Source organism: Lepidochelys kempii, chromosome 10 (assembly GCF_965140265.1).
Source record: "Lepidochelys kempii isolate rLepKem1 chromosome 10, rLepKem1.hap2, whole genome shotgun sequence".
Taxonomy (NCBI): Eukaryota; Metazoa; Chordata; order Testudines; family Cheloniidae; genus Lepidochelys; species Lepidochelys kempii.
Window position 1 is genome coordinate 69,973,279 of NC_133265.1, and position 17,093 is coordinate 69,990,371.

Genomic DNA, 17,093 nt, shown 5'->3' on the forward strand with positions numbered 1-17,093 from the left:
TACAAGTGTTTTGTTTTCAAAACTGAATATTTTCACTGAAATGAAAATCAATGATGTTTACTGAAAGGGCTTTCCAAACACTGATGGTTTTTCCTCAAAGCCAAACTATTTTACCAAAAAGCATTTCCAAAAACTGAAGGTTTTTCATTTTTCAGTTTGTTTTAAAAATGTTTGTGCACAATTTAAAATGAATTTTTTTTCAAAATTTCTCCTGAAAAATCATTGGTATTTCTGACCTAGGGGTATTGTCAAGTTCCTAAACAGCAGGAGTCCCCGCCTCCCCTCCCCCCATGATAATGATGAATTCTCCTCCCTGACACAGCTTTCCAGGATGTCCACGTGATGATCTTCGTGGGTTTTGGCTTCCTGATGACATTCCTCCAGCGCTATGGCTTTGGAGCTGTTGGCTTCAACTTCCTCCTTGCCGCCTTTGGGATCCAGTGGGCTCTCCTGATGCAGGGCTGGTTCCATTCTTTCGAGAATGGAAAGATACTCATTGGAGTGGAAAAGTAAGAGGGTTTGGGACTGATGGAAGCCATCTCCTGCTGGACAGGGGAGATGCAGGGAGGGAGGGGACCAAGCAGCCTGGAGGTTCTGCCCCTGCTCTTTGTGGAGAAAGGGTGCTCCAGATCATATTACATCTTCTGCCCTGCCTGCTGTTAAAGACCCCATGGAGCCTGTTTCATAAGAAAAGGTCTTTGGTCCCAATTCCCCCTCCCCCCCTCAGCTGTGAGGGCGCTGTGTACCTGTGACTGGGTTCCACCCTCCACTCCAGGGGTGACTGGCTCTGGTGGATGGTGAGGAAGGAGCCAGGTAAGACCAGCCACATGAGACCAAATCTCACAGGCTCCAGGCCAAGCCCCAAGTGTCAGGGCCATTGTTTGTCCTCAGTCTTGGGACTTTCATTGCTCAGGTCCTTTTGGACAAACAGCCTCAGATCTGATGAAACTTCATTATGCCATTCTCCACATGCTAAGGACTAGGGTGTTACCTGCACAAAATTCTCTGTTACACACACTCTAGGACACCCACCTTTACCCTTCCATGGGCTCAAGGCATAACCCTGTTAATTTAGGCACTCCACCCTTTCCCAGTTCTTAGGGCTCCAGATATAAGGCACCCAACTTTACCCTAAATTTGTTGCCTGCACATTCTAGGACATCCCACCTCTACCTAGTTCCTAGGGCTCAAGGCATATAACCCAGTTGATTTAGGCACCCCCACCCTTTCCCAATTCCTAGGGCTCCAGGCAAAAGGCACCTAACTTTACCCCTCCGTGGGCTCTGGGCTCTACTCCTCCGTGGGCTCTGGGTAAACACCCATTCCCTGTGGACTGAGAACAAACACCCATTCCCTGTGGACTCAGGGCTTAATCTTTTGCGGGTTTACAGGGTCTTCCACCAGTGAAAGAGTCTTACACAGTAATATCCTACTTAACCTCTATTTATTAACAATCACCAAAACAGAATGCCCATGCTAAGCATACAATGTTCACCACTCCCAATAAGGCAGACAAACTTAACCTGATCCTGACTGGCCAGCACGAAATCTGGGGGACTCCAGTTTCTGCATGGTGTAATTAGCAGGGTGTTGTGGTCTGGCAGCTCTGATCTTGGGGCTGTGTCCTGGAGATGGTTCCCAAGAACTTCCTTTTGGATCCAGTTTAAATAGTGAAACTTGAGTCCTGCTTAGCTGTACCTTAATCATTTAACTAAAATATGACTAAACAATTTTCTAACCAATCCTAACATACTGTAAAACAATCCTTTAAGCAATCATACCCTATCACCTCAATTGATTTACACCCAGCAAAATTTGTTATGCAACAGACAAACAATCAAAGAACCAGACAAAGACCATACAGATAAACAATAGAGAAGTAGGGATTTCACAACCACAACTTGTTGATAAGTTGCCAGACAGGATGCCATCACACAACGTTTTCTTTAACCATCTTAAGATTTGTTTCTTTATCTGGTGATGATGGCTACTATTAGGACAGGATCACTTTCTTAACAGCCTGATAGTACATTGTTTTAATGTAATTTAGATAGAATGTGAAGATGTGACTTTCTGCTTCTGCTCCTGGCTGCTGCTCTCCTAACATGGCTGCAGACAAAGGCCTCAGACCTTACAATATGGCTACAGGAAAAGGCTTTATCCTTACAAGGGGTCTCCTAACTTCCCACTGGCAGCTCCTCTGGGGACCCCAGTGAAGAGAGACCCATAACTCATCTCACCCTTAGCCATGCATATACCGAGTACAGGGACAGCAATTAACCATTGGAACAGTTTACCCAGGGTCGTGGGGGATTCTCCATCACTGGCCATTTTTAAATCAAGACTGGGTGTTTTTCTAATAGATCTGCTCTAGGAGTTATTGTGGGGGAAGTTCTGTGGCCTGTGTTAGAAAGGTTCACAATGGTCGCTTCTGGCCTCCATCTATGAGTCTATGCTGCCACCGCCCAGCGGGAGGGGGATGCAAAAGTGGTACTGTCCCTTAAAGGGACCATGTTCTAGTCACACCCAGCAAGGGGGGTGTTGGTAGGGAAGCCAGGATGAGGTTCAGGTCCTGGCAAAGTTGAAACTCTCTAGATTTGGGAGTGGTGGAGGGGGGGAGGATCTCCATTACTAACCTGCAGGTTGTTTTCTCTCCCATCCCCTGCTCCCCAGCCTGATCAATGCAGATTTCTGCGTTGGTTCTGTCTGCATCGCCTTTGGGGCCATCCTGGGCAAAACCAGCCCTGTGCAGCTGCTCATCCTGACGTTGTTTCAAGTCACGCTCTTTGCTGTGAATGAGTACATCCTCATCAGCCTGCTCCACGTAAGGCTCCTCTCGAGTCAGAAAAATCGGCTGTCTCCTGCCCTTCCTCTCTGGCAGTGCAAACAGGGTGTCCGAGCCTGGTAGAGGGGAGGCAGGTCTGGAGTGAGGTGCAGCATCAGAGCTGTCTGTAGGCTATTGTACAGTGCCTGGCTCCAGTCAGGTCCATCAGCTCCTTGTTTGGCTAAACACACAGGGTTAATTCCAGCCACAACAATTCAAGCAGAAATGTAAAAAGATTCCAAACGCATCAATGAGCAAACAGCCGGGGCTACTTTTCCCACCCTTTAGCTTCTCTCCTATCTTAGTCAGGGAATGGGAAATCTCCCAGGGTTCCGCAAGCAGCGGCAGTGACTTGAGAGCAAGGGATCCCCTCTGGTGGGGTTTACCTAAGACAGCCAGGGAGTCTCCACACAGAGGGCCTGATGCTCTCTTTGGGTATATCTACACTGCAGAAAACCCTAGCAGCAGCAAGTCTCAGAGCCTGGGCTCCAGCCACATCGGGAACATCTACACTGTTATTTTTAGCCCTGTAGTGCAAGCCCGAGTCAGTTGACCTGGACTCTGAGACTCGTTGCTGCAGGGTTTTTTCTTGCGGTGTAGCCAGACCCTTTATGGCTGTACAATATTTTCCTCTTGGCTCCTTCCCTTGCTATAATATTTCTTTAGCTGAAGAAAATCAGAGCACACCATAAAGTGAAGACCTGTCTGGTAAAGGAGCCGCAGGGCCTCTGGCAGCGTATGAGAGATTTTTGCTCTGGTGGAGGAAAAGAGATTTGTTCTGAAAGGGAAACCCATTCACCTCAATCCTAAGTGCAGGTGGGGTCAAAACTGGGGTGGAGGTGGAGGAAGGATCCCTCAAATGCAGAGAAATAATAATCCCTAGGTTTTATATATTATTTTTCATTTATAGATCTCAAAGCACTTTACAAAGGAGGTGAGCAACACTATTCCAATTTTACAAATGGGGAAAGTGAGGCACAGAGATGTGACATGACTGGCCCAAGGGCACACAGCAGGCCAGTGACAGAGTCAGGACTAGAACCCAGGACTGCTGGTCTCCAGAGTCCCAGTCCAGTGCTCTAGGTACCAGGGCAACAATTTCATGGTTTAAAATAAAATTATAGTATAGATTAAATCCTCCACTGTTGGGAGCCCAAATGCACAGGGGCATCTGAAAGGGAACAAGAGAAACTGATCAGCCCAGCTGAATGAAACACAGAACATCAGTCACCACAGGGAAACTGGGTTCTTTGAGATGCCAAATGTCACTAACCTATGTATGCAGTGTTGTTGTAGCCGTGTTGGTCCCAGGCTGTTAGAGAGACAAGGTGGGTGAGGTCATATCTTTTATTGGACCAACTTCTGTTGGAGAGAGAGACAAATGTTCAAGCTACACTGAGCTCTGCTTCAGGTCAACTTCTTCAGATCTGTAGAAGAGCTCTGGGTAAGCTCACAGGCTTGTCTCTCTCACCAACAGAAGTTGGCCCAACAAAAGATATGACCTCACCCACCTTGTCTCGCAAACGGAGGTAGCCTTAGTAACCCAGCAGAGGGAATGCAGGGAGGGACAGGGGTGGTTAGTAGATGCTTATAAGCAAGGAAGGGTATTCTTGTTTAAATATGTGATGATTATCTTTACTGTATCCCTTTAAACTCTCATCTCTGAAACTCCCTCCTGTCTCATTAGCGAATAATTTAAGTGTCCAGACCGGAGCTTGTGTGTGGGGGTGGAAGTTCAACCCTTTTAGTTTTGGGGGACTGCCCATTATTTCCATCTGCATAGTTGTTCCTCCCAACACCAATGCTCTGGGTGAACTTAGCTAGGGGAATGCCTTTGGAAAGCTCCCTTCCAGGAGAGTTCATCTCGGCAGCTGCATGTGTGTCTTGAGGCAGAAGAAAAGGATGGAAAACAACAAGCACAAGTGTGTGAGGCAGCAGCAGTGAAGGGAAGAGGGGAAGAAAATGAGGAAAGTAAGAGCTGAGGGGAGAGATGACTGGGGTTCATTCCTCATGGTGGCCAGGTCCTGATTACCCCTCCCTCAAAGTTCTGGGGTGTTTGCACCTCGAGTTCTGAGTCAGCCCCTTAGAGAGATAAGGGCCAGCTTGGAAGTTTGGATCCAGATCTGAGCATTGCCAATGGGTCTGCAGTTCTGGTTCTGCCCATCGCTGCTCATGGCCTTTACTGGGAGTTTTGTGGCTTTTTAATATTTGTTCTAAAAGCCCCAGGTTTCAAGGGGCAATAACTCTCTATTTAAAAGTCCTGTTCTTTGTCTGCCCTTTACCTGCCCACGCTGGGACTGCCACCTCGGGGTAGTTCTACTCTGGGATGCTGCTGGAACCCATGTGCCATGGAGTCACATGATGGAGGGGCCAGAAATGCCCCTTTGCCATGATGCCTTCCACAGAGGAGGCTAATTGGAAGGATGTGGCTGAGATGCTCTGCCTGCCAGTCGGAGGGACCAGGAGCATTTCTGTTCCCCTCCTGTAGTGACCCAGCACAGGCTGGACGGACGGACAGTCGATTGGCCAGAATACTCCCAACATGTGAATTTTCCTCTGCTCTATGTCCACAGGTTAAAGATGCTGGTGGATCCATGACCATTCATACCTTTGGAGCCTATTTTGGCCTGACAGTGACCAGAATTCTGTACCGGCCCAACCTGGAACAGAGTAAAGACAAGCAAGGCTCTGTGTACCACTCCGACCTCTTTGCTATGATCGGTGAGTTAACTGTGGACTTGGAGACTTCATGAAAGCTGTGCTGGGTCCCTCCTACATCCCACAGGCTGTGTGAAACCAGACTGGAGCCAGTGCCCTAGTGGTGAAAACCTGTGTATCCCATTTCCTAATCCTGACACCTCAGAGCTGGCCAGTCCCTCCCCCAATCCCCTGCCCCGGGGCTGGATAAGATTAGAACTAGTGCCCTAGAATTGTAAGGCTCCATGTGCCATTCCCAGACACCCCAGAGCCCTGTACTTCCAGCCTGGGGGCTGACTGGAACTGGTGCTATGAGGTGAGAGGCTCCATGTCCCATTCCAAGACACCCCAGAGCCCGCCAGTCCCCCCATCCTAGGGTCCGATTGGAACTGGTGTTGTGAGGTGAGAGGCTCCATGTGCCATTCCCAGCATTCCAGAGCCAGACAGTCCCCCCAGCCTGGGGTCTGACAGGAATTGGTGCCCTAGAAATGAAAGGCTCCATGTGCTATTGCAGCTTTGAGTTCCTGGTTGGAGTGTTTCGGAAAGAGGGAAAAGTTGGCCATGGAGGTGGAGCTGGGGGTTTGGGGCACAGCCAGCTTTAGCCTCCTCGCCATATAACTACCATCTCTTATGGTTTCTTTTTAACTCCCCTTCCCCTTGCTGCTCCCTGTTTTCCTTCCCCTCCCTCCTACTTCTCCCCCTCACTGTCCCACTCCTGCCCCTCCTCTCCCAGGTACCCTGTACCTGTGGATGTACTGGCCCAGCTTTAACTCAGCTGTTTCAAACCATGGGGATGCGCAGCACCGAGCCGCCATTAACACCTACTGCTCACTGGCCTCCTGTGTCCTCACCACCGTGGCCTTCTCCAGCCTGCTGCAGAAGAAAGGCAAGCTCGACATGGTAAGCAAGGACTGGAGACGCCTGCTGTGCCCTCTCCTGGCTTCATGGATGACTGAAGGGCCAGGCAGTCTGATTGGGGCTGCTTCCTTTGGTGACTGTGCACCAGATTTCATGGGGTTGCATCCAGGGCTCCTAGCCTCCGCACAGCAGCTTGAGCCATGTTCAAGGAATGAATTGTTTTGCAAAGCTCTGTCATGAAAACCATGTGCGGTTTCCATGCAGCAGCAGGTATGTGAGCATGCTTGGGCAAATGGAGGAGCAGATACGTGTGATCACCTGTGTGCCGGTGGATCCCTAGGACGGCAGAGCCATGCAGACACCTGTGCTGCAGAGCCGGTGGGAATGGTCCCATGGTGGTGGGCATGTGCCAGGGTTGAACTGTACGGTGTCATGAAAGCATACGGTGTTAGGTGTGTGTGTGCTTGTGAGGGAGCGGGGCCCATACAGTGACGTGTGTGTCAGAGCAGGGTGTTTTCTGGGTGTGTGCTCGTGTATGGGAGAGACAGCAGGCCCCGTACAGAGCTGTGGTTGTGGCAGCACCAGGCTTTGGGAATATCTGTGCAGCAGTGCACGTGTGGATGCAGTGTTTTGTTTCTTCTACATGAAAATGATGCCCCAGCCTATCAGCTGTTGACATTTCATCTTCAGTCTCCTCCCATTCATGTAACTTTTGGTGGTCAAAAATCTCTGGCTTCAGGCAAATCCAGTAATTGGGAATTTGCAATGGGCAGGGAGCCAATCCCAATGCAAAGGAAAATGGGCCCAGATCTTCATTTTCTCTGTGAACATTTTCTCCCCTGCTTTTCTCCTTGGTTGCCTTGAAATGTTGCCACAAATGGGCTTAAAACGCTCTTGTCCCAAAGCCGAAGTGGTAAGACGTGAGTGTTATTTGCACAGGTTCATATCCAGAATGCAACGCTGGCTGGTGGTGTGGCTGTGGGGACCAGCGCGGAGATGATGCTGACTCCATACGGATCCCTCATCGTTGGATTCCTCTGTGGCATCGTGTCCACCGCTGGGTTTGTCTACCTCATGGTAAGTGCTGCTCAGAGGAATTCCAGGCTCTTGCCTCTTAGTTAGGGAGAGGAAATAATCTCTCTCTCTTTCTCTCTCTTCCATTCCCTCCAGCCATTCCTGGAGTCCAAGCTGAAGATCCAGGACACCTGCGGCATCCACAACCTACATGCCATGCCGGGGCTTATTGGGGGGATCGTGGGGGCTGTCACCGCAGCCGCAGCCACTGAAGAGGTGTATGGAAAAGAAGGGTAAGATGGCTTAAATCTCTCCCATGGCGATGGGGTGGGTTATGGGCCAGCGTGTGTGGTTTGGGGGGGGGAGGCAGATGAGATGAGTCAGTGGCAGCAGCTGAGTTCCCCCTTACAGATATGCATCCTGAGTGGTGCTGGGCCTGTAGGGCTGAGTCAGGCTTGGAGGATTGCCGCCTCTTCCAGCTGCCCCCTTTTGGGAGCCCCTATAACTCCAAGGCCCACCTTCATTCTGGAGGACTCTGAGCAGGGGCAGTTGGGTTCATGAAGGGGCATCTCTTTATCTCTGTTGCTTCCTTTTCTGGGTCAAACTCCAGGATAAACCGTGAAGGTCTCAAAGCTACCCTGGGTCTCGTGGTTTTTGGACCCCTCTAGGTCCAGGCTGAGGCCTCTGGGGGTGGGAACAGACTGGAAAAGAAGGAATAAAAGCAAAGAGGCCGGGTTATATTGCTACAATCTCCCCACTCTTCGATGGGAATGTGTCCTCTCAGTGCCAGGGAGATGGTTTGAAAGGGCTGTGAGTGCAGCTCCCCCGTCCTCCACAGCGCGGACTCCCTGACTCAAAGGAGCGTCTCTCTGACAGCTGGTCTCATCATTTCCCTTCCTCGCAGGCTCATCAGTGCCTTTGATTTCACGGGTGACTACAAGGATTGGACGCCCACTGTCCAAGGGGGGTTCCAGGCAGCTGGCATTTTCGTGTCCCTGGCCATGGCCTTGGCTGGGGGGGCCATTGTGGGTGAGTGGGCGGGGTGCAGGGAATGGAGGAGAAGGCCCAGGTCCAGGCTGTGGTTGTAGAGTGGCCGGCTCAGCCACTCGAATTGCTCACACCCTGGCTTACAGGAAGGGTCCATCTCCTGGGCTAGAAGACCCTTCTGCTCCCACATGCAGCCGCTGAAATTGAGATGAGCCCTAAGGCTTGCAAACATGTGGCATTCCAAGGACTATTTTGTTCCCCACTGGCCCTATCACAACAACCCTTTAATACCTCTCCCACCCCAGCATCGCAAGAAGTCCTACCTCCAAAAGTGGCACTTCCCGATGTCATGTGGGAAATGTTGATTGGTTGAAACTATGATGTCATTTCCAAAACTACTGCCCTCTGGAGGTAGGCCTTCCTCGTGTGGCAGCACGGCGCTGTGCCCTGCAGGTTCCCAGCAGAATGGGCAGATCCTGGCTCTGGCACGTTGTCCACCACGAGACACACTGGGATAAGGCACATCTTTGACAGCCTGGGGCAGGGAATTGCCCAGATGTTCTGCAGCCCCATCTGCCGCTCCAGACCCTTTTAGCAGGCAGGATGAGACTTTGGGGCATGTTATGAACCAAAAGGGGGGCTGGAAAATAGCAGCAGGAACCAGGAAGGCTGCAATGAATGGGGAACATAACAATTTTAGAGGATCAGTTCTGTATCCCAAACAGAGCTGAGCATTTCCATGGAAAACAGGCCAGGGCTTGTGAGATCCTCAAGGCTTCTGCTTCCAGCTGAACTCCCCCAAGTCCAGAAGGGGAGAGGAAATAGATCAGCGAATGCAGAACCCTGAATCTCAGCAGGTTCAGCCTGAGTCCTTTGGTTAGTTTGGAAGTTGCTGTTCATTTGGGGTTGTCTCTGATTGGGTCTGGTTCAGCTTGTGGCTGGGTTGGGTTAGATGTGAGTCGGGTTTGATTCAGTGCTGAGCTAAGGGTGAGCTCTAGTTCTAATTTTTTCTGTCTCTGATTGGCTGCCCCGGGTGTTACACTTGCGGTCAGATGCTCTGCATTTCCCCATTTGACGTTTTGCTGCTACCATCCTGTGGGTTGTTGGGGTATGGCGGAATTCTAGCCCAAGCCTTGCCTGCTGCCTCCCAGGGATGTTGCTCACTCAGGAGCAGGTCTCCATTTTTAGGAAGCACTTTTCTGCTTTCAGCATCTAACAGATAGTAGGAGAGGAGATGGCCCCTTCCCCAGATGTTTCCCATAGGGTTGCCCACATTGCTATAATGCACCACATGATTCACGCTTTAAAATTACCCCCAGCCTGTGAACTCCACTTCACTGACTTCCCCGAAACAAGACCCCCCTGGGCCTGCAGGGCAGGGAGAATATGAAGGGCCAGGGCTAGACATGCTCAAAACTGACCCAACCTCACTTCACCTACAACACAGGAAGGGAATAGTTTCCCTGATCCCTCTCTCCCCCAGCCGCTCACCCCAGTGGGGCTCGTCCCTGGCTGCTTTGCCCTGGCCTGCTTGTTTCTCATTGATTTGAGGCATTTCCCATCTCACTCTCTGTTTTGTGGCTTTAAGGTGCTATTTTGAAATTGCCGTTCCTGGGGGACCCTGCTGATGAGAACTGCTTTGAGGATGATGTCTACTGGGAGGTGAGCTATGGGGGCTGGTCCTTTTCACTGTGGCCAGGGCAGGGGAGCTTTGGGGCCTGGTGGCCTGTTTGCAGGAAGTGCAGGGGAGGGTGTCGCAGTCAGGTGCCCTTCGGCTGATGGGGATTTGGGGCTCAGTGTCCATATGGCTGGGGTAATGGGGTTTGGTGATGGGGGGCCGGTGCGTGGCAGAAGGAGGTGTTGGGATCCTGTTTGTGGCTTTAGGCCTGAGCTCTGTGGACTGTTTGGGAGTTGTGGTGTGCCACAAGGTGGCGCTATTGTCCATGACATGGCCGCACCATTGTTTATAAGAAAAGGAGTACTTGTGGCACCTTAGAGACTAACCAATTTATTAGAGCATAAGCTTTCGTGAGCTACAGCTCACTTCCTCGGATGCATATCGTGGAAACTGCAGCAGGCTTTATATATACACAGAGAATATGAAACAAAAACAGTGGGGTGGGAGGAGGTATTGTTTCATATTCTCTGTGTATATATAAAGTCTGCTGCAGTTTCCACGATATGCATCTGAGGAAGTGAGCTGTAGCTCACGAAAGCTTATGCTCTAATAAATTGGTTAGTCTCTAAGGTGCCACAAGTACTCCTTTTCTTTTTGCGAATACAGACTAACACGGCTGTTACTCTGAAACCATTGTTTATAGTTTCCCTCCCCAGCTGTGTGGCTATGGCACCCCCCACTGGCAGGAAAGCAGGCCCTGTCCATACCTTCATGACAGGGCATGGGGACCTGATGGAAGTTTCGTTGTCTTTGCAGGTGCCTGAGGATGAGGAGAGCGGCCTGTACCACATGCATGACCCCACCCTCAAACCTGTGACTTCCTAACCCAGCTGGGTAGGCAGGGCTGCGATGCATGGGGGGGCAGGCCTTGAAGAGCCCAAGAGCTGGTCGGGCAGAGGGTGCCCCTAGAGTACTAGCACCCAGCACTTGGAAGTCTGCATGGATAGGGACTAGTGGATCCTAGTTGCCCTCGTGGCAGCACACAGGCACAGGGCACTGGCCAGTGCCATGCACACATGGGCTTATCCATCAGGGATCCACGACAGCATGCTTGCCTCGTGGCAGAAATGCTGGGCACTGAGACCTCTCTCATGTGGGTATGGCAGGAAGGGGGTTGGGGAGTGGGTGTATACGGGTGTGTGGTGTGACTGTACTAACTGCCTGTTATTGGTGTCACAGTAAAGGGCAGGATTTCACTGGGAGAAGGGTAAGGAGAGGTGCTAAACGGCCCAGCACATGTGTCTCAGGCCATGCCCAGCCTAGTGAAACCTTACCCCAAAGGCGACTGCTCAGTCACTAGCCCAGTCGGGGCGGGAGGGGTACAGGTGCCGGGCAGCTGCCAGGGGAATGTGCCAGGTAGCCAGTGGGCGGGAGGGATACTCTCCATCATCCTGATGTTAAGAGGTCACAGACAGACCCCTGACCTGCCTCTTCCTCTGGGTTTCCTTTAGGTGGCATTCGGACTCCTCCTCCGTCTCTAGCTCTCCAGAGACACTATTGGTGTATTTTGAGAAAAGGAGGTGCCCTGCGACAATCCCCAACTGGACACAGACTCTTTGAGTGCTTCCGAAGGCCCCATTTCCTTTCCCACATTCCCCTCCGTGGTGGGATAGCTTGGAAGAGGCCCTGTTTACACTAAGCAACACACTGGAGAACAGCCAGTAAAGCCAACACAGCCAACATGCTGGAGAACAGCCAGTGAAGCCATATGTCTTTGCTTACCTGAGAGCACGGGGCCAGAGGTTTGAAACGGACACTGGGGCATCTCCCTTAGCACTGCCACAGGGCAGCGGCAGTGGGAGGGGGCTTAGCACCTGTGGGGGGAGTTGTTTTACTAGGTGCTTGTTGGGTGGGATCTCTCAGCTTTCAAGTTCCCAGATTTCACACAGGAACAATTCAGCTGGCGCTGTGTCTGGGCCCAGAGTTAACTGGGCCTCACGACACCTTGGATGTTGGGGATTGTGGAGGATGAAGGGACAATAATAATGGATCCAGTGTGGGGGTAAGAGAAGCATGTCCTTGCAGCTGGGGGGCGCTGTTACACTTAGAGTAGATAATCGTACTTGGCACATATCCAGTGCTTTGCAGTCGTTAATAATTAACCCTCCCAACACCCCTGTGAAGTGGGTAAGCATCATTACTCCTATTTGGCAGATGGGGAACAACGGGCACAAGGAAAGAAAGTGACTTGCTCAAGGGATTAGAACCCAAGAGTCTGCGTGCCTACCCCCTTTCTCAGTTCCTTTGCGATGCTGACTCAAAACAAATGTTTGCTTTCTTGGCCTGACCACTGTCCCTGACTCCTGGAGCTCGGCTGCCCTTCTCTCTCCCTCCTCTTTGTCATTAGCTCTTGCTCCTTGGACGTGTGAATAAAAAGCACTGTTATTCTTTCCAGCGGTGTGCTCCGTTGGGTAATGAGTAGGGTTACCAGAAAGCAACTGTGAAAAAATGGGACAGGGTGGGGGGGTAATAGGCCCCTATATAAGAAAAAGTTCCAAAAAACAGGACTGTCCCTTTACTAGGGTGACGAGATGTCCCATTTTTAATGAGCAGTGAGAGTCAGGTGGGACTCTGTCCATTGCCCCATTTCGACCAGTAGCAATACAAAGGGAGCCATGGTGGGAGGATGCTGGGATAGAGACAGATTCACTTGCAACATGATTGGTTCATGGGAATTTTTCAGCCTTCAATGGAAGGTTTGGTGTGGGGGAGGAGGGCAGGTTGATCCCTGTTTTTGTTGCACAGAGCCCCATGCTACCAGCCTCCTCTCTGAGTCAGCACAATCAAGGGGCTGATCAGGCCAACAGCCCCCTCCTGCTACTACACTGGGGTGGGGAACAGGAATGCTGCTGGTGAAAACAAAGGAGAGAGCATCTAAAATCCAAGGACATGGGGTGAGGGGAGACAGTTGGCCTATGGGCCCAGCACCATGTACCTGAAATACATTTCAATCCATCTTTTCCCAGGTACTGAACCCCCCTCTCCTCAATGCCCCGTGAAGTCCAGGGAGCTGGGAAGCTCCACACCTTGGGGACTCCGGCCCACATGGTCTGGTTTCAGACTGACTTCAGACACATTGTGTGTTTTGAACACCATGGGCTGACAATGCTCTTGTGCCTGGGACATATCAGGGCCTAGCTGCTTAGAGCTGAGCACTTATATGGACTCAAATTTCCCAGAGAGCTCAGGTCCCATTTTAGGCACTAAAGTAAAGAGCCAGATTTTCCAAATTGCTCAGCAGGTGGGGTGCTGGGCCCTTTTGGAAATCTAGCCCTCATGGCAAATGCTGAGCACTTGAAAATCAGGCCCATCTGTGCTCACATTCCAAGCCAGTGCCCATATCAGTGACTGGTTTGAGGTCTGGCTGGGCCTTTGGGTGCACAGCTGTACTCGCTGCATGTGAAATCACAATAACCATGCACGCAGATATCACACCTACATGGTTCCGATGATCAGGGCCTAGGACTGCCTTGCGGATCATTGGTGTACTGGCTCTGCTTCTCCAAACTGCTGGTGTTTGGGTCCAAATAGTGTTGTGCTGGCTGCTTGGTGGAAATATTTTTGCTGCACGTTGATACCTTGCGAAAATGGGTCACTTTGTTCTTCCAGTCTGAGCAGAACTGCTGCCTCTGTTGTCCCCACTCCCATATTCTCCAGGCTGCAGTGACCGGGCCTCTATCGCTCTCCTGGGGAAGCTGTTTCACTGCCCAGTCACTGACTATTTGGAACTTTTCCCTCTTTGTTGGTTTCAGGCCATTCCTCCATGCCTACCCCCTCTCTTGGGACAGATCATTCCCTTCTGTCTAGATGGTTATGCTGGAGGGTCCTGATCCGTCGGAGTCCAAGATACAGAATGTGGATCCCTTTCCCATATTAATAATACCTAGCTCTTGTATATTGCTTTTCATTGGTAGAGCTGAAAGTGCTTTACAAAGGAGGGCAATATCATTATCCCCATTTTACAGATGGGGAAACCAGGTACAGAGGGGGGAAGTGATTTGCCCCAGGTCACTCAGCAGAGCCAAGAATAGACCCTAAGTCTCCTGAGTTTCAGTCCAGTGCTCAAGTCACTCGACCTTCTCCCATCCATCAAGCACATAAGTGAAAAACTGGCAATAAGAGAGGAATTTGGGGGCAGGGGAGAAAACCTGTTCTGGAGCCAGTGTATTTCTCAGGGTAATATATGAGGAACAGAGAGGGAAAAGGAAAGAAAGGCGGTGGGAGGGGTGATGGGATCTCTTCTCTATGTCTCTCTGTAATTCTCACACCTGAGAGGGGGAGGTGAAAGTAGCTATTCACGCCCCCTTGGGATGTGACACCCTCATTTTCCATGCTGGGTAAAGACAAAAACCCTTTACAACATGTTTCTGGAATTTGTCAGCAGCTGCCAGTGGCAGCATGTTAATTAAATGTCGGCAAAGATGGAAGCAAGAGGCCCTGCTCTAATTGGACAGTTTGCTTGGTGGAACTGAAAAACATTGTGACAAAGGAGGAGGCTCTGAAATGCTGTGTTCCCGGGTCGAGGAAACCCAGCGCCAGGAGAGGCTCTGGTAGAAATCAGGGTTTGTCTTGGTTTGACCTGAGATGAACCTGCTATTTAAAAAAAAAAAAAAAAAAAAAAGGACTGCCATCCTTTGCAGTAATGGCCCAAAGTTTGCAGCTTGGAGCACTGTGGCAGTATGGGCCAGTACTGGACATCCTTGGGCACAGTGGTGGATTAACGGACTGCTGCGGAGACCCCTGCACGGTGGGCTGGGGTGCTCGAGAGCAGCCCACAGCCCATGTCCCCACACTGCCCAGGACAGGTGGCGGGCTTGGGGTTCCCCACAGCAGCCCAGGCTCCCTGGGCAGCTCTTACCGTGTCTTACCATGGTCTGGCTCCGGGTTCTGGCCTGGCCAGGGGGCAGGGCCTTATGGGAGGAAGAGGAGGAGCAAGGGACAGGGCCTCCTGGTGAAGAGGGTGTGGGGAGTCCAAATGTTCTTTGTGTCCAGGGCCCAAATAAGTCTTCATCCACCTCTACTTGGACAGGGTGGCAAAAATTAAGGGGTGGGCTGCTGTGGGGCAGTTTGGATCTTTAAAAGGGGAGCTCTTCCTGACACTCTCCCCCGTCCAAAGGCCCTGAGTCAGAGTCTCCACTGCATGCACCTTAGAGCAGTGCAAAGGGAGTGTGTAACATGATCAGATCCAAGTGGCAGGGTTTTGCCCTGGTGGACATGATGGCACAATGTGCAGGGCAGTAAAGACTCAAACCCTTGTGACGAGGCTGGTAGCAATCAGCACCACTCCTGGGTCAACTGGAGAGAGGGAGATGAGGTGCCCCTGCCTCAGGGGTCCAGCTGGCTGAATTGGCAGGGATCCTAGCCCCCTTCACCCCCATGCCTGTAGGGAGCCAGGGACAGACGTTGGGAGCTTCAGTCTTTTGTGCTAATAATTCTATTAATGTGATAAAAAGCCATTCCAGTATTGTGAAGTAGTTCCTTCCCTGCTTAACTAACTGATCTGGTGGCTTGGGGACCTTACTGCATTTTCCATAAGAATGGCCATACTGGGTCAGACCAAAAGTCCATCTAGCCCAGTGTCCTGTCTTCCTACAGTGGCCAATGCCAGGTGCTTCAGAGGGAATGAACAGAACAGGTAATCATTTAGTGATCCATCCCTGGCACACAGAGGCTAGGGATACCATACTAATAGCCACTGATGGACCTATCCTCCATATATTTATCTAGTTCTTTTTTGAACCCTGTAATAGTTTTGGCCTTCACAACATCCCCTGGCAAATAATTCCACAGGTTGACTGTGCTGTGTAAAGAAATATTTCCTTTGTTTTAAACCTGCTGTCTATTAATTTCATTTGGTGACCCCTATTTCTTGTGTTATGAGAAGGAGTAAATAAAACTTCCTTATTTACTTTCTTCATACCAGTCGTGATTTTATAGACCTCTACCATATAGAATCATAGAATATCAGGGGGTTGGAAGGGACCTCAGGAGGTCATCTAGTCCAACCCCCTGCTCAAATCCCTAAATGGCCCCCTCAAGGATTGAACTCACAATCCTGGGTTTAGCAGGCCGATGCTCAAACCGCTGCGCTATCCCTCCCCTTAATCCCCCCTTAGTTGTCTCTTTTCCGAGCTGAAAAGTCCCAGTCTTATTAATCTCTCCTCATATGGAAGCTGTTCCATACCGCAAATTATTTTTGTTGTTCTTTTCTGTACCTTTCCCAATTCCAATATATCTTTTTTGAGATGGGGCAACCACATCTGCACAGAGTATTCAAGATTTCCCTGTGATGCTCTTTGTTTACAGAGCATTTCACTCAAGTCTAGAGAGACCATCCATCCCATTTGTAAAGGGACAGTCCTGTTTTTTGGGACTTTTTCTTAAATAGGTGCCTATTACTCCCCAACCCGTGTCCCGTTTTTTCACAGTTGCTATCTGGTAACCCTACTCAAGCCTGATGAGTTTCACTTTCTATTTTGACTCATGGGGCTTGAGTCTCAGTTTTGCTCACCTCCTTTTTATGCAGCTTTGGCACCATAATGGAGCCTTCAGGGGGGTGGAAATGGCCCCATTGGGAATATCTCCGCCCACCGAGGGCCTTCCTGGCTGGTGTAGAGCAGATGTAAGCGCTCCCAGTAGGGGATTAGGTCAGAATATGTAAGGGGCAGGGTGAGGTGCTTAAAGTCACTCTCCGACCCCTGCCCCAAGGGCAGGAAGGGCGTGACTGAGGACTAGGCCTGGGGCACAACCAGGCTCCCAGGCTCTAATTTGGTGCTGTGGTGTTTGGGTTCCTAGTGCTGCAGGGGAAAGATTTAATCTCACCTCCCTCACCCCCAGGAATGGATTAACCATTAAACACGCTGTGCGGTGGCACAGGGCCCCCAGCAACAGGGGGGCCCCCAAAATGCAGCAGCGCTGCAGGGCACAGGTAGGCAGGCTGCCTGCATGCCATGGCCGCTGGCACCGTGCTGCTCCCAGAAGCGGTTGGCTGCTGGCACGTCTCTACGCGCCCCTGGCTGGGGAGAGGTGGCTCCG

At 50.9% G+C, this 17,093-nt stretch overlaps 1 protein-coding gene across 5 annotated transcripts in view; it reads left to right on the forward strand.

Moving 5' to 3' along the window:
- The window catches only part of RHCG (Rh family C glycoprotein), a 39,183-nt gene extending 26,731 nt beyond the window's left edge, over positions 1 to 12,452 (forward strand). For 4 of the 5 annotated variants that reach the window (XM_073304146.1, XM_073304144.1, XM_073304147.1 and 1 more), the window contains exons 2-11: positions 323 to 509; positions 2,674 to 2,824; positions 5,398 to 5,545; positions 6,255 to 6,421; positions 7,319 to 7,456; positions 7,550 to 7,686; positions 8,298 to 8,422; positions 9,969 to 10,042; positions 10,815 to 10,892; positions 11,510 to 12,452. In XM_073304146.1, coding sequence (XP_073160247.1) covers positions 343 to 509; positions 2,674 to 2,824; positions 5,398 to 5,545; positions 6,255 to 6,421; positions 7,319 to 7,456; positions 7,550 to 7,686; positions 8,298 to 8,422; positions 9,969 to 10,042; positions 10,815 to 10,883 — 1,176 coding nt within the window. In that variant the 5' untranslated portion in view covers positions 323 to 342 and the 3' untranslated portion in view covers positions 10,884 to 10,892; positions 11,510 to 12,452. The remainder of the gene's footprint in view (positions 1 to 322; positions 510 to 2,673; positions 2,825 to 5,397; positions 5,546 to 6,254; positions 6,422 to 7,318; positions 7,457 to 7,549; positions 7,687 to 8,297; positions 8,423 to 9,968; positions 10,043 to 10,814; positions 10,893 to 11,509) is intronic. The other variant, XM_073304145.1, reaches the window with a different exon arrangement.
- Positions 12,453 to 17,093: the final 4,641 nt, after the last annotated feature.